The sequence below is a fragment of the Sorex fumeus genome, unplaced genomic scaffold (assembly GCF_029834395.1).
Source record: "Sorex fumeus unplaced genomic scaffold, SorFum_2.1 ptg000047l, whole genome shotgun sequence".
Taxonomy (NCBI): Eukaryota; Metazoa; Chordata; class Mammalia; order Eulipotyphla; family Soricidae; genus Sorex; species Sorex fumeus.
Genome location: NW_026606104.1, coordinates 43,528,250 through 43,553,729, shown reverse-complemented (window position 1 = coordinate 43,553,729; position 25,480 = coordinate 43,528,250). Strand labels below are relative to the sequence as shown.

Here is a 25,480-nt window from a genome sequence, read left to right as displayed (position 1 = left end):
CGTGCCTCTGCGTGCGTGCCACGTATACTGGGTTTCTTCCTGAGTATTCTTGGCTGTGTGCAAGAGCGGTGTGGCACATGGCCACGTGCATGCCTGGTGCCCATCATCCCGAGAGAAAGATGCAGTGTTCCCTCCAGCCCTGGAATAGGGATGACCTGCCTGGCTCCAGCCAGACGCCCGCCCCTGCACACTGTTCCCCAGATTCATTCCACTCGGCCAATTTGCAGCCTCTGGCTCCCAGCTCCCAAGAAAGGCCTGCAGCAAAGTCAAGGGGCTGGTGGCCAATTAGTGAGGGGGTTAATCAGGGATCTGGGGACCCCTGGGCGGGGGGGGGCGGGGGGGGGCACGGCAGGAAGTCAAAGGCAGGCATTGCGGTTGGCAGGAGCTGGAGCTGTTTGTCAGGAGGTGGGGGAGGGGAGAGCTTGGGCGGCCAGGACCTTCCATCAGTGCTGCAAACCCTGGGCCTGTTTGTGGGCTTCTGCGGCCGAGCTCTCCGCAGTGGGAGCCTGTGCTGAGTCAGGCACACTGTGTGCAGAAGGGCACGTATGTGCATGCACTCACCCACCCGCATGCAGAGGCGACCTGGCTCCGGGTCCCTTCCGTAGACACATGTGCAGGGTGGCGTGTGGGGGGTGCAGACGGGTTCAGGTATGCGAGCATGTCTGGGCCATGCACACACGCGCTTGCGAGGGACCTTGTATGCATGCATGAGCAGGGTCGGTGCAGGCAGGGCCGCTCTCTGGCTTGCAGTCGTACACGTGGAGTTAGCATCTGTGTCCACGTATGCTGGTGTCTGTACATGCATGTCTGCGTGTGCCGGTGTGCTCTCAACACCCCTGTGTGCGCCAGTGTGTGTCCGTGCACACACGCCCACCTGCACACTGCGCTCAGCAGGGGGGGATGCCGAGCTGCTGGGGCCGGAGGGCTCCAGGCTCCAGGAGAGAATCTGGCAGACGAGTCTTGCCGCAGCCCCCGGCCCCGGGAGCCTGTTTTCCAGCCTGCGGAAGCTGTGAGCCCGTGAACTCATCTTATATTAATAGCTGCTGTCTCCTCACTTATTGCAGGGAGAGGCGGTCACGGCCCCGCTGGGGGCTTGGCACTCAGGGCCGCCCCCTCCCCCACTCAGGGCCTGGGAAGGGGGGGAGACCTGGGCCCCCCTCACCCCAGAGCCCACCCCCGCAGGAAGGAGGGCCCCTCCCCCAGCCCAGGGAGCCCCCACTGCTCGGCTTTCACTCCAGGGCCTTGGGAGTGGGGTGGGGTCAGGCATGGGGGTTGGCAAGCTGGTTAGAAGCAGAGACTAGGCGGCTTGCCCACTCCCCAGAAAACACAAGCGCACACAGACACACACACACACACATACACATGCACACACACATACACACACATACACACGCACGCACGCACACACGCACGCACGTACGACGCACGCAGCCCCAGGCTGAGATGAGTCTCAGGCTGAAGGAGACAAGCTCCCCTCTGAGGGATTTGCTCCTTGTTCCAGACACTGCCTTTCTCCCTGACCCCCCTTCTGAGGAGAAAGGGGAAGGTGGTCCATAGTCGGTGGGGATGGCGGGGTGCCCAGCTCCTGCCCTGGAAGGGCTCAGTCTGGGGGGAGTGGGGTGGGGACCCGGAGGAGACCCAGAGCTCAGACGGTTCCTGGCCCCGCTGGACAGAAGAGGACCTCTGGCAATACGGCTCAGGGAGAAGGCTATATTCCTGGCATGCACAAGACCCCGAGTTTGACCCCAATGCCACACAGTCCCTGAAGCCCCCCAAGCAGCACCTCCCAGCCAGGCTGAGTAGTTCTAACAATGAGCCCCTCAGCACTGCTGGGATGGCCCCTATAAGTCATGAAACAAAGCAGAGGACCTGTAGGGCCCCGGACAGGCCCTCCACATGCCAGGCTGGCTCTTGCCCAGCTGGACACTGGAGCAGGACCTGGGTGGGAAGGCAGGGGTCACAACCCCTTCGTGGTCTAGGTGGGCCCCTAAGGAGTGTGTGTGTGTGGGGGGGCAGCAAAGAGGCCTTCTCTGCCTCCCCTACCAAAGGTCTGGGGAGAGCCTGGGAACCCTCAACTTTTCCCTAGCCTGAGGCTCCTCCATCCCCAAGTTTTCTGCCTGCCTTTTGTGGGGTGCTCCTGAAATCTGTTCCATCACCCTCAAAAGAACCACTTGGAATTAGATGGGGCTCAGAGCAGAAGGCAGGGCAGGGGTTAAAGCACTTGCTTTGCATGTGGCTGACCCCAGTTCAGGCCCTGGACTGCCACTGCATCGAACCATGAGCACCATCAGGTGTGGCCTCAGGCCCCACCCCCTCCCCCCAAAAACAACCAAACAGACCCAGTTGAAGTCCCAGTGACTTTAGGTGAATGAAAGAAGAGAAAAAACCTCTTAGAAGAGAAACCTCTCAACCGGGCCTCTTGGACACCCTCTTTGCAAGCTCATCCACACTCCCTGCCTCCTGGCGTGACAGGCCTCTGGCCCTGTCTTGAGGATTGTCTCCCCATGACACTCTGACCTGGTCACAGGGACAGCAGAGAGAAACCAGGCGCCAGGCCTCAAGGTCCATGCGGGGAAACGGGAAGAGCAGGCGCCCCCAGGAGGCTGTGTTCAGACAGGCTGGCAAGGGTCCTAGAGTGGGGGTGCTTTCCCAGGGAGAGAAGAGAAGGCTCGCCCTGGCCTCCCTACTCTCTGCCCGCAGCATGGCTGTGTGGGGCTTAGTCCAGGTCTGCACCCACCTCTGAGCCTACCCGAAGCTCTCTGCCCTATTGGGGCAGCAGGAATGCATTCGCTGCTGGGATGGGATTCCAGACACAGGCCCTGCGCTCTGGCCATGGAAAGGGAGGGGCCTGGCTCCCAGCCTGGAGCTGCCAGGGCAATGTGAGCAAGTGGCTCCTCTTCTCTGGGCCTCAGTCTCTCCCCCTGTACAATGGACAGGTGACAGAAATGCTGAGACCTACCCCCTAGGCTTAGCCCATCTGGAGCCTTGAACAGCCAGGTTCCTTTTGGTCACACGCTGAACCTGGGGGTTGGGGGGAGCCACACCTGGCTCTGTGCTCAGGGATCATCTTCTGGCAATGCACAGGGGACCATATGGGGTGCCAGGAATCAAACCACATTGGAACGTGCCAGTCAAGTGTCCCAACCCCTGTACTCTCTCAACCCAGGTGAACAGAGTCTGAAATTCTCCCTCCTCATTCCCTCATACAATTCCTACTGTGCTCAAGACCATGTGCGTGCAGTGGACATCACTCCCCTAGCTCTCCCAACTGTAGAAGGACCAGACCGAGTAGGCACTTGCCTTGTATGCAGCCGATCCCAGTTTAATCCCAGTGTCACATGTAATCTCTTGAACTCCGCCAGGAGTGATCCCTGAGCACAGCTGAGTGTGGCCCAAACCACAAGATTAAAACATGAAGACAGAATGACTAAGATTCTATCCAATGCAGCCTTGAGCTTTGAGGATGAACCCCAACACAAATCAGGCTCACAGTATCCTGAAGTCCATGCTCAAGAAGATGAGAGGGAGAGCACAAGTTCTAGAAGGCTCTTAGCAGTCTGAACTCTGGCCCTAACAGTTCTTAGCCGTGTGACCTTGGGTTAGTCACTGACATGCTGTGACCTGCTCTTAACCTCATTTCCTCACTTATAAAATGTGCATAGGTGGGGCCCCAGAGTTCTCATTAGGCATAAATGAGGTAACATGTATCATTCACGTTCACCTAGCCATTACTAAGTAGGCTGACATGTTTGGAGAAAATACTTCATGCCAAAGCCCCCACCTAAGGTTATTGTGGGCAGAATATGTGTACCCTCCATCCCAAAAGGACCCAGCACCCTAGTCTCTGTCCCCAGAGGGCAGTAAGGTCCTAGCCTGATAGCATTTGGCTCTGAGTCGAGGGGCCCATCAGCTTGGCACCCTGAGTACTGGCGGCCTGCCCAGTCACCCTTCACCCTGGATCTCCAGCTCTGTGGACTCCTCCAAAGGCACCTTAACCTGGAATCAGACTATGCCACCCTCTCTTCCCATAGAAGACAACACATGGTTATCACAAAATCATTTTTTATTGTGGGCTGGGCCAGGGACAGGAGTAAGGAATGCACTGGGGACCATACCCCAATTGGCAGAGGGGTCAGGTGTTGGCTCATGCCCTGGCTCCTCAAGGGCACCGCAGGGTGAGGCCTGGCCCCCAGGCCATGGCTGTGGCGCTGGAGTTGAGGCAGGAATGGGGTTGGGGTTTGCACGTCCTGGTCCCGGCTGGTTGACCGGGCTGCAGTTCCCCAAAATGGCCACCAGAGGGCAGCCGGCCCCCAGCGCAGAGGAATTCTTGGTTGCTCAGGTGATGGCTTCTTAAAAAAATAAAAAACCAGAGGCTGGTGTGGTCCCCCAGCAAGCCCGTGGGGGGGCAGGCCTGGGGAGAAGGCTCTGGTTTCTATGATCTCTTTGATAAAAAATAAGCAAAAAGAATAACAAAATACGTGGTTTCTCTATCTCCCATTCCCCCCTCTAGGAACTGAGGTCAGATATGGGGGTGTGGGACTTGGGAGGGGGAGGGGTACCCTGGAATGGCCTGGATTTCAAGGTGTGGGTCTCTTTATTCCCCTTACCACCCATAAATAAATAAATAGATAAATAAATAAATAATAAATAGATACTCTGTATGTGTACATATATACAGACCCATCTTTCTCCTAGCAGAGGTGTAACCTCTCTGACTCTTCTGCTTTCAAACTCAAAAGTAAAGTGACATGGTCAAGGTCAAGGGAGGGACAGGTTCAGGGACTTGGAATGGCACTGTAAAATGCCCAGGCAGCATTCTAGAACTGCAAGCCAGCTGGGCTGCGGGACATTTTTGAGTGGAACTCTGACCACTTGAACATTCTAGAACCATGGGGCCAGTGGGCCCTGCAGGGTTCTGAACAGCCTCCTGTGAAACACCCCATGTCCTAGATCTCCAGAACCAGCTGGGTCTTGGGGAGTTGGGACAAAGCCTTGGAGGACCTAATTTCCTGGTATTCTGGAGTGATCAGGGCTGAAGGTCACCGAGGGTCACGCCACTAGACATCACTGGGGGAACGGGATCGAAAGTGGATTTTGGAAGAAGAACAGCAGCAGCAGACGGCCCACAGCACCTTCTGCACGTCCTGGTTGCGGAAGGCGTAGATGATGGGGTTGATCATGGAGTTGTAGGTGGCAGGGAGCAGGGTGAGATAGGTGTAGAGGGGCGGGGAGTGGGCGTCACCCAGCAGGCAGTAGACGGTGAAGGGAAGCCAGCAGGCGGCAAAGGCGCCCAGCACCACGGCCAGTGTGGCAATGCCCTTGCGGGTGGCCACGTAGTGGGAGGCGGGCAGCAGGTGCCGTTGGAGGGCAATCTGCTGGGCATGACGGCAGACGATGCGGCAGATCTGGGCGTAGAGCTGCAGCATAATGCCAAACACCATGAAGAAGGCCACGGCCAGGACCACCAGATGGTTCTTGGAGAGTGGGTACACCACGCCACACGTGACCGGGGCATCCAGGCAGTTCCAGGCCAGCACGGGCAGCAGCCCCAAGCCCAGGGCACTGCCCCACACGAGGGCCAGCATCACGTAGGTCCGTGTCACGGTGGTCTCCGAGTAGTAGGTGAGGGCGTTGTACAGAGAAAGGTAGCGGTCGACCGTGATGGCCAGCAGGCTGCCGATGCTGGCCGTGAAGGCCATAGCCAGCACCCCGACCAGCACCAGGCTCATCTCCGCCGAACCAATGCAGAAGACAGCGGCAAAGTGCAGGACCAGACCCAGGCCTGCCAGCAGATCGGCCACGGCCAGGCTACCCACCAACAGGAACATGGGGGCACGGAAGGCGGGAGTGCCCACGATGATGGCCACCACCAGCGCGTTCTCGCAGGACACCAGGGTGCCCGAGATGCACAGCACCACGTCCCAGGCCCTGGGTGAAGGCAGCGGTGCTGCGGGGCCTGTGGGTCCCTCTGATGAACCCACGCTGCTCAGGTTCACACTTCCTGGGCCGGCTGAGAGCCAGGCCAGGGGGCCGCCTGCACCCCACATCATGGTACCTGTAGGAGAAAGGCCCATGAGAAGCCGGCAGAGCAGGGCACTGCCAGGAGGGGGTGAGGGTGGCCAGGTAACCCACAGGCTACTGGGGTCCTTCAGTTTCAGTGCCTGGGTCCCCTTGCCTATCCCAGGATCTGGGCCTAGAACTCTTTCCCTTGGTGCTCTCCCAGGCCCAGGCTGACTGGCAGTCTCTGGTGCCAAAGGACCCCTGCCTCTCCCCCTTCCTTTCGGTTCTGGGTCCTGCTGGCAGCTTTCTCCCACGTGTGTAACCCAGGAGAAGCAGAACTCTAGGGGATGGGGGGTGGAGGGGGCTCTAGGATCCAGGAGATGCCGGGAAGGCTCCGGACTGGGGGAGGGAAACATCTCATGACTCTGCTGGAGCTCCATAGGATGACACTCAATTTCTGAGGCTTCCTCAACCCCTCACGAGCTTCAAGATTGCTCCGCCCCCCGGAATGAGCGTGAGCTCCCGCTGCCCCCCACTCTGCGCTCTTCGGCTAACCAGCCCTGGAAATTCGCACCCCTCCCGCCACCCCAAAACACACGGGCCCAGACTTCTGTACCCGGCGGTCCCTCTTCCCTCCCGGACTTCTGGTGTTGGGAGCAGACACCCCCACTGCTGGAAATCAAACCCCTCTTCTGCCTGGACACCGAAGTCTTGGGTCTGACCCCGCCTTCTGCACGGACGTCTGGACCCCCAAGAAATCAGACCCCTCCTTCCGCCCCCGAGCCTGGGGGTCGGTGGCCTTAGCAGCCTCCAGCTGGCCCGATCGCATCTCAGACGGCCGCCAGCGCCTCCTGGGCCTCAGGTGCCTATACAAGTGCTCACGCCTCGCCAGGTTCCCCAGGTGACAGTTCTAACCACCGTGACACTTGAGTCCCCGCCTGCGAGCCCCAAATCTGACTTCGCGGTCTCGACCTCCGACCCGGGTCAGCAGCGGGGAGCCTCCCCGCGGGCCCAGCGCTCCGGCATCCCGCTGGCTCCTCCCGGCGGCCGGGTCCCCGCGGCAGGTGCCCGCACTCACCTCTCAGAAGTAGGTGCGGCCGGGCCGCGGGGATGCTCTGCTCGGGTCCGGGCTGCTCCGGGCGTGTGCGCGGACCCCGAGAAGCCCCCGCGGCCGCCGAGGGGAGGCGTGAGTCACCCCGCCCCGCCCCGCCCCCGGCTCCCGGCTCCGTGACGTCAGCGGGGCGCTCGGCCAATGGGCGCGCCCGCCGGGGCGCAGCGCGCGGTGCGCCGCATAGTAATGAGGCCGCGCGCCGCCCGCTCCCCCATTCATAAAAAGCGGCCGCGCTGCGGCCCCGCCCCCTCCGGCCGGCCTGCGCTGTCCTTGACGCCGCGCCCTCTGCGGCCCGGGGCTCCGGGACGCGGGTGCGAGAGCCTGGGGAAAGTCGCAGGGGGCTAGCAGGGGGCCTGCGGGAGCGGCGGGGGGAGCGGACAGGGGGCCCGGGTGGGCTGCGGGGTGATGGGGCCCTGGGCTGACAGAGACAGGTCGACGACTTTCAGGTGACGGAGTCCCAGGGATGGGGCTGAATGGGCGGTCCCCCCCCCCCCCCCCGTGAGATGACGGGGATCTGGGGTGACGGTGACAGGAGCACGAGGGAGCAGAGGTGGGTGGCAATGACGGTATGTGCGGTGACACGATCTCGGGGGATGGCGGAGGTGGGATGCTGCTGTAGGAAGGGTAACCTCAGGGCAGCACAAGCGCTGCCAGGTGACTTTGTGGCATGACAGGGTCCAGGCGCCCATGGTGGCAGGCGGTGGGAAGGGAAGAGGGAGTGACCCCGTGCCGGGACTTTAGGTCGCCACGACCCTATCTCCTGTCTCAGGCACTGAGGTGACAAAGTTAAGTGAAGCAGGTTTAGGGTGCTGAAGTGTAGATCTGTGGTCATGTGGGCAGGGCAAGGGTCTGGACCAAGTGACCTGGAGGGTCAGTCCTGCCAGGGCATGTCCTGTGGTGCGGCGGGGCTAGGACAGAGCCAGTGACCAGTGACGTCACTCTGTCTGCCCAATAGCGTGCTCACAGCATGGGCCGAGCGGACCTGGCACAGTTTCAGAAACTGAATTATTTATTGCAGGATCTGGAAGGCAGGCAGAGTGGACAGTGGGAACACTTCCCTGAAGCAGCAGGGCACAGGATCCGGGAAGAACCTGGAAGCAGAAAGCCTGGCAGCTTAGTTTCCAGGACTTCTCTGAGCCCTGCATCTTTTCTTTTTGCTTTTTGCTTTTTGGGTGACACCCAGCGATGCTTAGGGGTTATTCCTGGCTCTGCACTCAGGAATTACTTCTGGCGGTGCTTGGGGGACCATATGGGATGCCGGGGATCGAACCCAGGTCAGCCGCGTGCAAGGCAAACACCCTACCCGCTGTGCTGTCGCTCTGGCCCCTGAGCCCTGCATCTTAGCATCCTCGCAGGACAGGGCAAGGGGGAGCTTCCTGATCTAGAGGACCCTCATCTCCCCAGCACACCCTCCAAAGCTGTCTCCCCTCCAGCCTCTCTCTGCTCTCATCCTAGCTGGAACCACTCAGACCACAGGCATAGGGTTCAGGGGGGTGGGGCGAGGGCTGGGCAGGTGAGGGTTTTTAAGCATACACCTCCTAGTCCTGCCAGTGCCACACAACCACAGGCCCCAGACAGTGCAGGAGGGATCAGCCAGTGGCTAACCAGCACGTGAGAAGAGGCGAATCCTGGAATGGGGACAATGACGACACTGTGGTTGAGTGTGTTGAGTTTGGGGTGCTGTGTGGGTGATGGTGTTCAGGAAATAGACTGGATTCAAAGGCTCAATTTCTCTCTGCCCGAGTTGGCTGGGTAGGCTGAGTGCCTTAGCTCTCGGTGCTGATTTCTTGACTAGGGTAAGGATAATGCTGGTGCCCACCTCTGAGGCCTGCTGGGAGGGGCCTGGCAAGCCAAGAATGGGATATGTTGGTGCCAAGGGCCCCTCTGTCAGAGGGGGCCCTGGGAGGCACACACAGGTGGGAAGGTGGGCCTAGAGGGTCTAGGAATGGTGACACCTCCTGGAGAGGGGCAGAATGTTGAGGAGGCGGCTCGGGGAACCCCGCCATAGGAGGGTCTGGGTCCTGCCTGTCTCTGCCTAGAACCCCTTCATGTCACTAGGTCTCTGTGCCTGTCACCTGTCCTGAAGCAGGTGCCCCAGACTACCTCTCCCTTCCCCAACCATCTCCTCTCCCCATCCTTGATTCGCTATTGTTTAAAGCATGCAGCACCCCTGAAACGAGGTCTGCTCATGTGCAGGCTGTACTTGAATCTGAGCTCCAGGTGGGTGGAGATGTCGCTCTGTTCTTGGTTGGGAACAGCGCCCCGTGCAGAGCGGCCTTCTACAAAGATTTGCTGATTGGGAACTTAAACGCAACATCAGGCTGGAGTGAAAGTACAGCGGGTAGGTGCTTGCCTTGCACACAGCCAATCCTGATTCCATCCCATATGGTCCGCTGAGCACAGAGTCAGGAGTCAGCCCTGAGTACTGCTGGATGTTACTCAAAAAGGAAACCAAAACAACAGAGAGAGAGAGAGAGAGAGAGAGAACAGAGCAAACAGTGACTTGTGTATTAAGGAAGGTGGGGCATTAGAAAGGGCATGTATGCCAGGGCATCATGTTTTAGACTCAGGGACCCATTTCTCCCCCGTATGTTCTCAGGGCTGAAGGCTGCTGGGAGGCTGGCAGCAGAGAGACTGGGGTGTGGTAGACTCTCTCCTGCTATTCTGAACAGCAGTCACAGATCTTGTTTTCATAGTTTGTTGGGACATTCACAGAAAATCTGAACAATTACCACTGATAAAGTCACTGGAGAAGGGCTTGCCTCATATGTAGATGACCTGATTTTGATCCCTGGCACCCACATGGTCTCCTGAGCCCCAACAGAAGTGATCCCTGAGCACACACAGAGCCTGGGGTAACCCTGAGCATAGCTGGGTGTGCTCCCCCACAAGAAACAGTCACTGCAGACCTTACTCCTTTTCACTGGCCCACACAGGCCTTTGCAGCTACCCCGACTCCATTCTGTTCTCAGGTTCCATTTGTTGTTTTCTTTGCATCTCCTTCTCAAACAGGCCATACACTTCACATCCGTGTTTGGGCTCACTTTCCTTGCATAATTCAAGGAATCCTAGATCATGACAAAGTCAGCTGTCTTGCTCCCCCAATGGATTCTGGAGTGGGAGAGGTAGTACACAGAGTCAAGCACTTGCTTTGCATGTGGCTGACCCGGGTTCAATTTCTGGCAATACATATGGTCTCCTAAGCCCCACCAGGAGTGTTGCCTTGATGTAAAGCCAAGAGTAAACCTGAACACTAGTCCAAAATAAAATAAAATGAATACTAGTGAGTGCGGCTCAGTGGGAAAAATGTGTGTCTCATGTACGTATAGCCCTGAGTTTGAGTCCCAACTTCACAAAAGGGGAAAAAAGAAGGGGAGGGGTTCTGATACAAAATGCAGAGATATATGCTCTTATCCCCTTTGACTAGTTTTCTTCAAATTTCTGTCTCAGGAGGCCAGAGCAATAGTACAGTGGGTAGGGTTTTTGCCTTGCATGCAGTTGACCCAGGTTTAATACTTGGCATCTCCTATGATCCTCTGAGCACTGCCAGGAGTAGTTCCTAAACACAGAGTGAAGAGTAAGCCCTGAGCACCACTGGGTATGCCCCCATTCGCCTACCCCCACCAAAAAATTTCTGTCTGAGGATGCTTTAGGGCAAAGAACATGGATAATGCTGTTTGTGCTGAAGTAGTTGTTGGCCAGAGCTTCCCAATCCAGGAAATTACTGTGTTGTTCAGGATGGAACTCCTCCTCAGGCATCCAGGGAGGAAGAGAGTGCAGTGACAATGTCTAATCTGAGAAACTCAGGAGCAGATACACACACACACACACACACACACACACACACACACACACACACTGCTCATCCAATGACGGATGGTCCCAAGACCCGCTGTTGTGAGGAAAGAGTAACCCTTGTCTTCTCTCTCCCAGGTCTTCCTTTAAAAAAATATTATTTTTATTATATCCCCGTGATTTACCAAGTTGTTCATAATACCAAGCTGAATCTGGCATTAAATGTTCCAATGCCAAGTCCATCACCAGTATGCCCTTTCCTCCACAAATATCCCCAGTTTTCCTCCCCCCCCCCGTTGCAGGCACAAATAAATTTACTTCATATTGTTTGTTACAACACGAAGGCAAATGGAATTATAAAAGCTTAGATTAATAAGAGTCCATTTGTGATCATTGTTTTATCTTCCAATGATTGTTACTAAAGTCGTTGAGGGTCTATTGTTCTGGTTGGTGCCAGCTGAGCCTCCTGGGTCATTGTTTTGCCTCACTGAGCTTGGTGGGCTTCTCAGCGATTTTCCCATTAGATTTTCTGCAATCCTACTGGGCTGACAGGACTATGAAATTCTGTGGTCTAGGAGCTATAGTTCTAGAACAATTTGGTGGCTTGGCAACTTGATGAAGTTCAGTTGTGGAGCTCAGCCTTCTGTGCTGAGGGTGTTGGATGTGGCTGTGGGCTGCTGTGCCTTCAGGCAGAAAGGGGAATCTGCCCACCCCCATTCTGAGAAGGCCCCAGAGTTGTCAGCCAGGACCAGTCTACCTGGGGAGATTTGGTGGTATCATGTTCTTTTGGAGATGTGACTCCCGCCCCTTCTGTCTCCATTACATCCTTGCTTCGCTCCCTCACCTTCCTATCCTTCCTTGACACCTCCCAGGGGCAGGTCAGCACCTGGTAGTTGCAACAACCTGCCCAGAGAAGCAGAATGAATTTTTCCCCAGAGCACACATTATGTGGCCGTGAAGCCAGGTCTGCGGAGGTCAGGCTGCCTGGTACCAACCCTGAAGCGAAAGAAATACTGACCATATTTAGTTCTGGCAGAAGTAGGCATTACCATCCCTTCCTGTACATTTGTTTCTCTCCAAAAGACCAATAAGAGGTTTCAGAGAAATGGGGAGGTGGGTCCAAGCACAAATTATCTGCCAGGCTTGGTTCAAGGCACAGAGCACAAGCAACGGACAAAAGCCATTGCCTTCTCTTTTTGGGGGGAGCAGATTCTGGAGATCAAACCCAGGGCTTCCTACATATAAGGTAAGTGTTTTACACTGAGCTACAGCCCCGCCAACCCCACCTTCTTCTTGAAGCTGCCATTCTGATAGGGGAAATGAGCAATTAGATGCTTAATATGCTGTTGAGAAGGAAACCCTCGGAGGTCTCCAAGACTAGTGGGACAGAGAAACATGTTCACGAGCAGTTACAGGAGGCTACGGAAGCCAGAGTTGGCGAGGAGGCACAGGAGAGGGAGGCAGCCTTGACTACTTTGGAGTCTGCCTTTGCATGCTGGCCCACAGATGTGACTGTGTGACCTGGTGGGTGACTTCCGGCTGAAGTCTGCACCTGGGCTAACAGGTCCAGAGAGTTAAGACATTTGTGGACATTAGCTTAAAGGCAGTAAATAAGGGCCAGAGAGATGGATCAAAGATCTAAATGCAGGGCCGGAGTGATAGTACAATGGGTAGGGCATTTGCCTTGCATGCAGCTGACCCGGGTTCGATCCTCAGCATCGCATATGGTCCCCCAAGCACTGCCAGGAGTAATTCCTGAGTGCAGAGCCAGGAGTAACCCCTGAGCATCGCTGAGTGTGACCCAAAAAGGAAAAATAAAGATCTAAATACATGCTTTGCAGATGTGAGACCCATGCTCCATTTTTTGGCACCACATGGTAAGCACTGGAGTAACCCCAACCTCCCACCAAAGCACTACCCCAAAAAAACTGAAAATAAGGGCAAAAAACAGCTCAGTAGCCAAGAACCTGCTTACAACTGTGAAAGTATGAGCTTGAGGCCAGCGCTGCACCAAGTGCAATTCTGATGACAGCGCTGTTGGTAGTGTGGCCACGTCCACAGTGTGCCGCAGCCCTGAGTCCCGCAACTAAAAGTATGTGAGTGTAGAGGTCAGGTGGTCCTCCCAGTGAGACCTGTGAACAAGATGTGCGGGAGCATCATAACTATGGAGTGAGACGCCCACAAGCGTTCCCTCGCCACCCCAGGGGATACCAGGAAGAGGAGAGTGAGCATTGTTAATGCCGGTGCCGCTAGGAACTGCCTAGCAGTCTAGGAGCTATAGTTCTAGAACAATTGGCTTGGCAGCTTGATGAGGTTCAGTTATGGAGCTGAGCCCTCGGGTGTGTGTGGTGGGGTGAGGACAACCCCCGATGCAAGAAGAGGGGACTCTGGGTGAAAGTGGGAGATTCTAGGTGTGCATGACCATGTTTGCCGGAACTCCTGTGGAGAGGGGCGCAAGGGAAGCAGGGGAGAACCTTGCTAGGAGAGGGTTGTACTTGCTCGCCCCCTCATCCTAGGTATTCTCCCCAGCACACAAGGCACAGAAAGGGGAACTTTTTAAAAATTTCTGGTCCGGGAGGCTGGAGCGATAGCACAGCAGGTAGGGTGTTTGCCTTGCACGCGGCTGACCTGGGTTCAATTCCCAGCATCCCATATGGTCCCCCGAGCACTGCCAGGGGTAATTCCTGAGTGCAAAGCCCGGAGTAACCCCTGTGTATCACAGGGTGTGACTCAAAAAGCAAAAAAAACACAAAATTTCAGGTCCAGAGAGACACCTAAACAGCCAGAGCACATGCTTCCTATCAGAAGGCCAGGGCTCAATTCTCCAGCCTCACATGGTTCCTCAATCACTACCAGGAGTGATCTCTGAGCACAGAACTGGGAGTAAGCAGGAATCATCACTTAATCACTTAACTTCCCGTTAGTCGTCGATTTGCTCGAGCGGGCGCCAGTAACGTCTCCATTTGTCCCTGTCGCGTGCTAGTGTAGCCCAATGGCATCTCTTCGCTCCGGGAACATGGAGGGCCTCAAACCGATCGTTCATGACCTTGACAAAGAAGTCTGACCATCTGGTAGGTGGGCGGCCACGCGGTCTTTTGACATCCCGTGGAATCCAATCAGTAACAGCTCTAGTCCAACGGTCGTCTTTAAATCTCATTACGTGACCAGCCCATCTGATTTTCGACACCTTGGCAAATGAGACAGCGTCCCTGATCCTTGATCGTCGACGGATGTCAGAACTCCGGATTCGTTCTCTCATTTGAGTGAAACGTGATATTCCAAGCATAGCTCTTTCTATTCTTCTTTGGGAGACCTGAATGGCGTTCTCATCTTGTTTGTGTAGGGCCCAGGTCTCTGAGGCATATGTTAATGCAGGAAGAACAGTGGAATCAAAGAGATGTGCCCGGAGCCGGAGGTTCTTCGTCCTCTTAGCTATTTCTTCGACGTTCTTGAAGGCGTTCCAAGCCGCTCTCTTCCTCCTGCGCAGCTCGGGTGCCAGGTCATTTGTCATGTTGACCTCTCGACCTAGGTAGACATAGCTGTTGCATTCGGAGATGGTCGTTCCATTGAGAGCGAATGGGGCGTCAGGAACAAGGCTGTTTCTCATAAACATTGTCTTCGTAAGATTCAGCTGTAGTCCTACCTTTCCACACTCACGGTCAAAGTCGGCCAGCATTTGTGCCGCTTGGCTGATGTTTGGTGTTATTAAAACAATGTCATCAGCAAAGCGGAGGTGGTGTAGTTGCCGACCATCTATCTTCACTCCCATTCCTTCCCATTCCAGTCGTCGCATGATGTTCTCGAGGGTGGCACTGAAGAGTTTTGGTGAAATGGTATCACCCTGCCGCACTCCTCTCTTGACATCAACGATCACTTCTTTGTAGAATGGTGAGATCCTGGTAGTGAATCCGCAATACAGCTCACGGAGGATCCTGATGTATTGGGCTTGAATGCCCTGATTGGCTAGGGCTTCAATGACCGCTTCCGTCTCAACAGAATCAAAGGCCTTCTTTAAATCAATGAACGTTAAGCAGAGCGGCATCTTGAACTCCCGAGAAACCTCAATGAGTTTGGTTATCGTGTGGATATGGTCGATGGTGCTGAATCCTTTGCGGAACCCTGCTTGCTCACATGGTTGTCCTTCATCTAGTGTTCTGCCAATCCTATTCAGGATGACTCGAGTGAACAACTTGTAGATGACAGACAATAGGCAGATCGGGCGATAGTTGCCAATGTCATGGATGTCTCCCTTCTTGAACAGTAGTACGGTCCTGCTGGTTTTCCATTGAGATGGAACCTTGCATTCAGACAGGTAGCGAGTGAAGAGCCGAGCCAGTGTATTGATGAGTACTGACGGCAGGTTCTTCAGGTGTTCAGGTCTGACCTTGTCTGGGCCTGGTGCTGTTTGCTTCTTTACTGACGAAATGGCGTGTCGGATTTCGGAAGGGAGAACGTTGGGAACGACATACCCATCCTGTGGAATTTGGTATGTTGGCAAGTGGACATGGCTATCGAAGAGATTTGAGTAGAAGTCATGGATAATCTTCTCACATGGTTCCTCAATCACTACCAGGAGTGATCTCTGAGCACAGAACTGGGAGTAAGCAGGAATCATAATAATAATAATTTAATGAAATATGGGCTGGAATAGCACAGTGGGTAGGGCATTTGCCTTGCACGTGGCCGACCTGGGACGATTCCTCCATCCCTCTCGGGGAGCCCGGCAAGCTATCGAGAGTATCCGGCCCGCACGGCAGAGCCTGGCAAACTACCGTGGCATATTCAATATGCCAAAAACAGTAACAACAGGTCTCACAATGGAGATGTTACTGGTGCCCACTCGAGCAAATGGATGAACAATGGGAGGACAGTGCTAATAAAATATACACTCTGCTTGTAGTAAAGTGTTACACACTCTGCTCGTAGTGAGGGGTCGACAATTGTTAACTGTGTCCTGTGCTGGGTGTGGCTGCTGCAGATTGAGATATGAAACTTGTTTTCTTTGTAAAATTTCCAGTTTGGGGATTCCATCCACTGCTCTGTTCAGTGTTTGGGACCCCGATGCGCCAACCTTGTGAAATTCTCACCCTCTTTTTTTTTTCTTCTTTTTTTTTTGGCTACCATGAGGGTCAATCCCAGGCCTCACACATGCAAGGCAGGTGAACCACTGAGCACTAAAACGTGTTTTTCAAATGGGAACTGACAAGAGGGGAGCAGCTTCGATGCCTTCAGAAGACTTCACCTGGGGCAGGTGCTGGGGCAGGTGCCAGGGCAGGTGCCAGGACGGCAGCAAGGCCCATCTGTCCTAGGAACAAAGAAGCTGGTGATTTGTCAGAGGCAGTGTGTACGTGCGTGTGTGTGTGTGTGTGTGTGTGAGAGAGAGAGAGAGAGAGAGACAGAGAGACAGAGAGACAGACAGAGAGAGACAGGGACAGAGAGACAGAGACAGAAAGAGACAGAGACAGAAAGAGAGACAGACAGAAACAGAGACAGAGAGACAGAGAGAGAGATGCTTACGTGTGCAGAAGGTGGGCTGACAGAAGGGTGCATAGGGAAAGGTGAAGAGAGAAGGGTGTAAGATGTGGAAGGAGGTGAAGCCTGGCGCACTGGCGCAGGGTCAGGGCGCGTGGGACCGAGCAGCAGGTGCGGAGGTCATGGGATGCGACTCACCTGCGCAGAGTCCGCCGGAGATGAAATCAAATCCAGATGTTATAGCTAACTCTGACCTCTTCGGTGCCGCAGTTCCGGCACCTGTGAAGCGGAGCTAATAACTTCAGTTGCGTGCTCGCAAGCTGGCAGCCCCGAGGTGAGCCGCTCCCCCAGACCCACTCCGTCCGGGCCCCCGCCCGTCCCGCAGGTTGCGTCACTGGCCACGCCCCTACGGCCACGCCCACCCGCCTCTATTCTGTCCCCCATCCCAGGCTCCTTCTCCACTCTCGGACAGAACCGAGTCCAGAAGCGACGTGCCACCCCAGCTCTCCGCGGACCCCCAGCCCCCGCCCCCGCGCCCATGGCCGCACTGGGACCCCGCACCTTACAGGCTATTTGTGGCGGTTGCTGCTGCCTCCTCCTGTGTGCCCAGCTCGCCGTGGCTGGTAACGGGGGTGGGAGCGGACGATGGGGGGGTGCTGGTTATAGGACAGAGGACTCCCCAGGGAGCACAGAGCTCCAGGGGTGGCGGGTAGGGAGCTTCAGGAAGCAGAAAGCTCCAGGTGTGTGAGATGGGGAGGGGAACAACCCCAGATGCAAGAAGAAGGGGCTCTGGGTGAAGGTGGGAGAGTCTAGGTGTGCCGGGACGCCTGTGGAGAGGGGCGCAGGGGAGGCAGGGGAGAGCCTTGCTAGGAGAGGGTTGCACTTGCTGGCCCCCTCATCCTAGGTAAAGGAGCTCGAGGCTTTGGGCGGGGTGCACTCTTTCGCATGAACTTTGGGCCAGCTGTCGTAGGGAGCTGCAAACACCTGAAGCTCTGCGAGCACTGTGTGCAGAGCCACCGGGCTCACAACCTTTCTGGCTGCGTGTGGGAGCAGTGTCAGCAGGAGCCAGGTAGGGAGATAACTATCTCCTCCCCCCATCCAAGCTCTGAACCCCAGAACCTCAGCCCCCTCTCCAAACCTCTGCCCTGCACCTTCTCCCTTCAGGACACTGCGTGGGCCCCGCTGAGGCGGTCAAGGAAGGTTGCTCCATCTACAATTACTCAGTGTCCTGTCCAGGTAAGGGGCTCCCACAGACTGAGCTGAGCTGGAGGGAATCTCTGAGGTGTCAGCAGCCAGAGCCAACACCCCCGCCCCCGCCCCTGAAAGGAGTTGTTTCTCCCAACAAGTGGCCCACTCCCAGGATCCCCGGGGTTTGATTTTAGTCCTGACTTCTTGCTCCCTCGCAAAGATCCTTTCTCTGGCTTGTTTTCTCCTCTGACATTAGTAATGGAGAGGATAGTGGTGTTAGCTCCTTCGAGCTGTCAAGTGGGAAGTTCAGAAGGGAATGAGGAGAGGGCCTAGAGCAATAGCACACGGGGTAGGGCTTTTGCCTTGCACGCATCCAACCCAGGTTCAATTCCCAACATCCCATGTGGTCCCCTGAGCACCGCCAGGAGTAATTCCTGAGTGTAGAGCCAGGAGTAACCCCCGTGTATCACTGGAGATGACCCCCCCAAAAAAAGAAAGAAAAAAAAGAAGGGAATGAGGGGAGGACTTCCCTGGAAGAGGTGGCACAATGGTGCCTTGTGAAGAGAGAGGGCACATCCGCTGGACAGAACTATAGGAACAAGGGCTTGAAACTATATGGGGTGGTCCTGGCACAGAAGCCCAATCTGAGCCACAAGTCCAGTCTCTAACTTTGTGTCAGAGAGCAGGGTGCTGGGTTTTTAATGGAGTCTCTGTCTTTTCAGCTGCCCATCACCACCCTACCTATGAGCCGAAGATGGTCACAACAGGTAAATGCCACCAGGGGTGGGTGCAGGGGAGAGTGGGGGTGCAGGAAAGAGCCCGAGTTTCAGGCATGCTCATGGCATCAACCCCTGGACTTCTCCCTCCAAGTCATTTCCACATCTGTGAAATGGGTCGGCTAATACCTGACAAGTCTCTGTGAGAATTTTATGAGGCACTATAGCTCCTGGTTTACTGTCTGATGTAGAGAAAGCTCTGAAAATTCTGAAGACTCAGGGTGACCCCCAGGCCTCCATTGGGTGATGGGTGTAGGGCTCAGCCTGCCCATGGGTCTCTATCTACTTCTGCCTCCAGGCTCAGAGGTGGGGGGGAGGTGACAAAACAGGGTCCTTGCAGAGGCAAGAACCCTATCCCTCTCTTCCCACTGCCCCTCAGGACAGGAGGTCGCCGGCTTGGCAGGGGTGGCGGAAGAGGCTCTTGGTTAATTAAAGGCAGAAACAGGATCTCTGAAGGCTGAATTATTGATGGCTCAGGTCCCGTGGCTTGAGCTCTACCTCAGCTCGGGTGGCTCATTTCTTTTCTCTTTCTTTTTTGGGGGGGGCTATTGGGCACACCTGTCTGTGCTCAGGGCTTACTCCTGGCTCTATGCGCAGGAATCCCTCCTGGAGAGCTTGGGGGACCGTATGGGATGCTGGGAACAAACCCAGGTCGGCCAGGTGCAAGGCAAATGCCCTACCTGCTGTACCTGTGCTCTGTCCCTCGGGTGGCACATTCTGTCCCCCATCCTTTCCTTTCTCCAGTGCCCTCCCCAGGGCTCCCTGAGATGTAACTGGGACCACCTACTGCCCCCCATATTCTCAAATCCCTTTCACAACCTCCCTCTCTGGGAGAAAGCCTGGCTCCCCGCTGGGTCTCTGTCCGCTGCTGCCCCTGCGGGTGCTGGCAGCAGCAGCTGAGCCTGGGCACGTGGCCCAGAGCCTGACACTGAATCCCTGGTGGGAGTTGATGGCGAACTGGCATAGCTGGGAACGACCTGGGCAAAAGCGGCCCCCGTGCCCCTCAGGCTGAGCTGAGGGAAGGGGCCGAGGGTGCGCCATCCCAATGACTTGGGAGCCATCTGGCCTTGGCCATTTCTCCATCTGATGTAGGTCACTCCCCCTCCTGGCCTCTGCCCCTTTCCTCTCTCAGTGCCTTTCCCGGCTGAGGAAGGATGACATGGGGTTTAACCTGGTCTCAAGGAGTAGGATCCTGAAGGAGGTGCCTCGTCTCCAGCTGGGCTTTGAACCTCAGGACCTGAGGCTGAAAAGGCCTGTGGACTGAAGAATCTGGATACCGGAGTTCTGGGGTGGGGGTGGGGGAAGACCCTCCTCACCCAACCGGATGGGAGCAGGACAGAGAGGCTGAAGGGAACTCGGGGCATCTGGTCCCAGCAGTAGGAGGTCAGGGCTGTCCGGGCACACAGCAGGTCAGCATGCAAGACCATGCCCATGCCCACCCTCAGATGCTTCCCATGGCCCCACCTGGGCTGACGTGCTGCGCTGTGGCTTGAGGCTCCGCGTGAGCTGCTTGTCGGGGCGGGGCCAAGTTCCCATCCTTGATGGCTGCTCTGACCTCCCCCCACCGCACCCCACAGGGAGCCCCCTAATCCCCGAGAGCGGTGGACCTGACTTTGACAGTGCCAGCTTTGTGGGGGGCATCATCCTGGTGCTGAGCGTGCAGACAATGATCTTCTTCATGCTGCGCTTTCTCAAGGCCAAGAGCAACCCATACGAGTCTCTGTGAGTACCTGGCACCACCCCCGCCAGCCACGCAAGGGCCTTTGCAGCCTTGCCTGGTGCCACAGCCCTAGCCCCTCCTGCCTTGGTGGGTTCCCTCTGCCAGGAGCCCAGTGTGGGAGTCGCACTGAGCCCTCTCATCTGTCCCCTCACGCTGCCAGCAGGGAGGAGACTCAGACCCAGTAGGTGAGGGGCAGGCCGTGGGGACTGGGCGCTGCCTGGCCATGTGTGCGTCTGTCTGCTTTTCCTGCTGGGGGCCCCGTGTGCTGTGTGCTGTGGGGAGGGCTGCCACAGCCTCTGTTCACATTTGCTGTCCACCCACTGCCCGTGCTGAGGGGGTAGGGGATGGTCCTGCCTGAGTCTGCGCCCCCACCCGATGCCTCTGTCTGGCCTCCACAGACACTGAGCCTCTTTCAGCCTGGACTCTCCACTGAGGGAAGAGGATGACGAGGCCAGCCTGCTGCGGGTGTGGGGGTAGGGGGGAATCTGACCCCTGATTCCTGGCTGTGCTGGGCACTGGCAGGCTCCACTCCTGCTATCTGGCCATCTCTCCTGTCAGGGGGTCCACAGCCCCCCTCAAGCTCCTGCTGCCTCATCCATTATCCCTCCACGGGCCTCTGCCTGGTGTGGCTCTGAGCCTCCCTCCCCTTCAATAAAGGATCTCTTTCCAGCCCCGGCTGCCTTGCTGTGTCCGGGGAGTGTGGACTGGGGGGCTGGAGGTGGTCGCTCTCTGCTCCATGTGCTTCAACCACGGCACACTGTCACCCTTTGCCGTATTCAGTCCCTTGTAGGTGACTCTGTGGAGGTCGGGACTCAGAGAGGTGAGCCCTCTGGCTCCAGGTCACCCACAGGCTTGGACAGGGCTGGGACTTGAATCCGGGTTTCTCTGGCTTCAGACTGAGCAGGACTGTCCCAGCTCCGCTGCCAGGGCCCCTCCCTGCAAAGGTCTCTTACTGCTTTCAGAAGAGAAGCCATCCAATAAAGAACCATCCTCGACTGGGTGGAAAGCCCGCAGGAGGGACAGTTCCTTCGGCAGGCTCAGAGGGAACAGGTTTGACCCCTGCCGGCGCTTACCTGCTAGCGAGATGGTCCAGGCAGGAGATGCTGCTGCTGCAAGGCAGTTGAGGAACCAGCAGAACCAAAGAGCTGGAGCAGTGCCGGGGAGGAGCGAGGGAGCTTTAACGGAACCAGGCGGGGAGAGGAGGGTGCCCACTGGGAGGCCAGGGAGAGCAGGGAACCCCATGGGGACCCAGGTGAGGAGGGGGTGCAGAGGCTTAAGTGCAGTTTGCACTGACTGAGTGGGGTGTCTGCTCCATATCCTCTGGAGTGGGACCTGCCACTGCCCCACACACATGCCCCGCCGCCTGGCGTTAGCAAGAAAACTAAGGCCCAGAGCTCTGGGAGAACTTGTTTCTTTTCAGCAGACAAGCCCAGGGTCAGACTCTTGGACACGTGCCTGCTTTCAGTTGAGGGCTTCCTTGGTGGGCAGAAGCTGTGATCAGTTTGGGGGACGAGCACTTCAGTGCCAGGCTGGGGGCACGCTGGAGGCAGGCAGGTGGGGTCAGACTCCCCAGGATGGAGAGAAGTGGCAAGTGGCAGGGCAGGCTGGCATCTGAGAACCCCAGGGCTCCCTCCTCTCCCCGCCTGGTTCCGTTAAAGCTCCCTCGCTCCTCCCCGGCACTGCTCCAGCTCTTTGGTTCTACTGGTTCCTCAACTGCCTTGCAGCAGCAGCATCTCCTGCCTGGACCATCTCGCTAGCAGGTAAGTGCCGGCAGGGGTCAAACCTGTTCCCTCTGAGCCTGCCGAAGGAACTGTCCCTCCTGCGGGCTTTCCACCCAGTCGAGGATGGTTCTTTATTGGATGGCTTCTCTTCTGAAAGCAGTAAACGCCTGTGAGAAAATGGCACTGGCGGTTTGTGATTCCAACACACACACACACACAGACACACACACACACACGCCTGTGAGAAAATGGCACTGGCGGTTTGTGATTCCAACACACACACACACACACACACACACACACACACACACACACGCCTGTGAGAAAATGGCACTGGCGGTTTGTGATTCCAACACACACACACACACACACACACACACACACAGTCTCTGGTGCACCACAGCTGAGTGAGTATGCAAACCTGAAACTAGAATGTGTGGCCTGATTGTTGCAGCAAGAAAGGCTCAGGAAGGAGCCGGCAGGGAAGAATGACAATCACGAGGCCTCAGGGCAGCTCTGTGTAGAGCTCGTGCTTCGAATGTCTGATGCCAAGAGTTCCACCCTCTAAGAACCACACTTCCCTCGAGCCCATTACCCAGAAATGATGCTGGTTATCTCCATGGCAGACCTCTCTGTGTTTAGAAGCTACATACACATTGGTTTTTCTGGGACACTGAGTAGAATGCTGCTCTTCACACAGAGTTGTAGCTGGCCTCATTCACGGGCAATCAGATCGGTCCCTCAGCCAGAGAAAGCAAAATGGCTAAGCCTGTGCTTGGTGTGGGTGCGGCTTGGGTTTGACTAAACCACCGGTGATCCAGTGAGCACCTGTGGGAGAAATGTCTGCCCCTCATCCCCAGTTCCACCAGTCGTGGCCCTCAAAACAAAACTAACCATCGGGGCTGGATCAATAGTACATGGGTTGGTGTGTTTGCCTTGCACACCGCTGACCTAGGTTTGATCCTCAGCATCCCATATGGTCCCCAGAGCACCTCCAGAAAGAATCTCTGAGTATTGCCGAGTGTGGCCCAAAAACAAAACAAAACCAAAAATCCCTAACTGGGGGTATGGTTCCACCAGCAGGCCAATCTGTACCTATGAGGCGAATGCATCAGCAGCCTGATGGTGCCTTCAAACTTCCAGATACCCCAAAATTGCTGCTGTGCCTTTGACCAGACCCCCAAAACTTGGGGCAAAGTTTACCAAGAAAGTAAACGGCCAAAAGTTAGGTATGTAGGAGACACACCCACAAACCACCTCTGGCTCAGCTATATAATTGGAGGCATGGACTCTCTGGTTCCTGATTGAACTGCTTAATGGCCATGATCCCAGAGACTCAGAAACAAATCTCGAAACCCAAAGGCTTTTGGCAGAAATTCGTCCAGTCCCTGCAGTAGGTTACCGGTGCTGGGCCAACCCAGCTGGGAATAGGTTTCATGCCTTGGCCTATTCCCCCTGGCGGCCCGGTGCCCACCATCCTCCAGAGGCCACTGGATAGTCAGGTTTGGACCCGCAGTGAGGAGACATGCAGGGCCTCATGGGATGGGGGTGGAGCCGGTCCTTTCCTCCCCATCCCAGTGAGATCCCAAGTCATCACCCACGAACGGCCTCCCTGGCTCCTGATCAAGCTGCTTAATGGCCATGATCCCAGAGACTCAGAAACAAATCTCGAAACCCAGCGGCTTTTGGCAGAAATGCGTCTGGACCCTGCAGTAGGTTACTGTCGCTGGGCTACCCCAGGGGGGAAAGGGTGTTGTCCCTCCACCTGCTCCCGCTTGGTGACTCGGTGGCTGCCATCCTCCAGAGGCCATTGGACAGTCAGGTTTGGGCCTGCAGTGATGAGACATGTTGGGCCTCATGGGATGGGGGTGGAGCCGGTCCTTTCCTCCCCGTCCCAACGAGACCTCAAGTCATCACCCACGAACGACTTCTCTGGCTCCTGATAAAGCTGCTTAATGGCCATGATCCAAAAGATTCAGAAACAAATCTCGAAACCCAGTGGCTTTTAGCAGAAATGCATCCGGACCCCGCAGTATGTTACTGTCGCCGGGCCACCCCAGGGAGAAAAGGGTGTTGTCTCTCCACCTGCTCCCCCTAAGCGGCTCGGTGGCCACCGTCCTCCAGAGGCCACAACAGTCAGGTTTGGGCCCTCAGTGATGATACACGCGGGGCCTCATGGGATGCGGGTAGAGCTAGCCTTTTCCTCCCCGTCCCAATGAGACCCCGAGTCACCGCCCATGAACAGCCTTTCTGGCTCCTGATCAAGCTGCTTAACAGCCATGATCCCAGAGACTCAGGAGCAAATCTCGGAACCCAGCAGGTTTTGGCAGAAATCCCTCCAGATTTATGGACACGAACACGGTCCTCCCATTGTTCATCGATTTGCTCGAGTGGGCCCAGTAACGTCTCCACCGTGAGACTTGTTGTTACCGTGTTTGGCATATTGAATACGTCGTGCAGATGAGATACTCTCGGTAGCTTGCCGGGCTCTCCTAGAGGGGCGGAGGAATCCAACTCAGGTTGGCCATGTTGGCTGCTTGTAAGGCAAACGCCCTACTGCTGTGCTCAGAATTTCAAAATCGCGTGGCCACTACTGCAGCCACGCAACATCATATGTTATTCATAACCAGCAATAGAAAACAAATTGTCTATTGTTGCCTTTTCAGCAGATCTGAGTGTTGGGGTAAAATCTCAAATAATAATGGTGGGTCTGGTGTCAAGATATTGAATGTGATCAAAGTAGAGAGAGAGTAATGTGGAAATCATCTGCCCCACAGGCAGGGAGAGGGTGTGGGATGGGGGTATACTAGGGTTGTTGGGGGTGGAGAATGGGCACTGGTGAAGGTACGGGTGTTTCATTGTATGCCCGAGACTTAGACCTGAACGCTTTGTAACTGCTCTCATGGTGATTGAATAAATAAAATTATAAAAACATGAAAAAAAAGTAAGCTGGAGTTCATGCCCAATTCAATCAGCTAATCAGTGGCTGAATAAATAGCAGTACTCTTACATTAAAAAAAAAAAAAACCCAACCGTCTGTTCTAGCTTGCCAGAAGGTCATGACCTGCCTGGGGCCTTGTAATGTCCAGTGGACATTTGAACACTGATGACTGTAAGGAATGCACTGATGGGCCAGCTTGTCTGCAGAGATGGGGTGCCTGTCAGAGGTCTTAGGTGACAGAGCCAAAGGTGGAGTGGCAGAGGTCCTTGTGTCTGTCTCACTAGATCCCTCCAGCCCGACAAACTCACTTCCACTTTTCTTCATCCCCTTTCATACCCCAGCCCTCCCATCCCACCTCTGTTGTCTTGGCATAGAGGAGAACTTTGTGGTCTGAATGAAGACCACAAATGAATGAATGGACAAGAGAATGAATGAATTAACAAACTCCCTTCTTCCCAGATCACCCAAGTGCCTTCTCAGCTCAGACTGCACCCCTCACATCTGGACCACGATGCCTTCTTCCAGCAACCACCCCTGCCCCATGCCCCGTTCCTGGTATGCCCTGAGTGGGTGGCCCCTGGGACTGGCCTCACTTGGCAGCTATATCCAGGTCTTGCCAGGAGCTCCCCGTGGCCTTAGGGTTGCCTTGTTAAGGTTAAGGAGGTTGCTCTCCGGGCTTGGGCAGAGGCTCTGTGGCTCTGAGAGAACAAAGCTCCTTCCCATCGCGGGGCCTCAGTCTCTCTGTCTATTCATTCA

The 25,480-nt window shown here is 55.9% G+C and overlaps 2 protein-coding genes across 6 annotated transcripts; one reads left to right on the top strand and one right to left on the bottom strand.

Moving 5' to 3' along the window:
* Positions 1–4,045: 4,045 nt before the first annotated feature.
* On the bottom strand, positions 4,046–7,210 carry GPR3 (G protein-coupled receptor 3). Its single transcript, XM_056122907.1, has 2 exons — positions 7,079–7,210; positions 4,046–6,055 (listed from the first exon to the last, which is right to left on the bottom strand). The coding sequence occupies exon 2, from the start codon at positions 6,048–6,050 to the stop codon at positions 5,058–5,060; it is 993 nt and encodes a 330-aa protein (XP_055978882.1). The 5' UTR covers positions 6,051–6,055; positions 7,079–7,210; the 3' UTR covers positions 4,046–5,057.
* Positions 7,211–16,834: 9,624 nt separating this feature from the next.
* Positions 16,835–20,512, top strand: CD164L2 (CD164 molecule like 2). Of its 5 annotated transcripts, none has more exons than XM_056123602.1 (7): positions 16,835–17,001; positions 17,283–17,447; positions 17,543–17,614; positions 18,289–18,333; positions 19,920–20,064; positions 20,226–20,247; positions 20,461–20,512. In XM_056123602.1, exons 1-6 carry the CDS (start codon positions 16,917–16,919, stop codon positions 20,245–20,247), a joined length of 534 nt encoding a protein of 177 aa, XP_055979577.1. In that variant the 5' UTR covers positions 16,835–16,916; the 3' UTR covers positions 20,461–20,512. The 5 variants fall into 5 exon arrangements, with proteins under 5 accessions (XP_055979577.1, XP_055979575.1, XP_055979578.1 ...); XM_056123600.1 differs by having other exon boundaries at positions 20,223–20,247; XM_056123603.1 differs by lacking the exon at positions 20,226–20,247.
* Positions 20,513–25,480: the final 4,968 nt, after the last annotated feature.

What these genes read in the sequence shown, in the direction of transcription:
- GPR3 (XM_056122907.1), bottom strand. Translation starts at nt 6,050, where the DNA reads ATGATGTGGGGTGCAGGCGGCCCCCTGGCCTGGCTCTCAGCCGGCCCA.
- CD164L2 (XM_056123600.1), top strand. Translation starts at nt 16,917, where the DNA reads ATGGCCGCACTGGGACCCCGCACCTTACAGGCTATTTGTGGCGGTTGC. An exon ending in TGCCCAGCTCGCCGTGGCTG is followed by an intron (nt 17,002 to 17,282) that starts GTAACGGGGGTG and finishes CCCTCATCCTAG; the next exon opens with GTAAAGGAGCTCGAGGCTTT. An exon ending in GCAGTGTCAGCAGGAGCCAG is followed by an intron (nt 17,448 to 17,542) that starts GTAGGGAGATAA and finishes TTCTCCCTTCAG; the next exon opens with GACACTGCGTGGGCCCCGCT.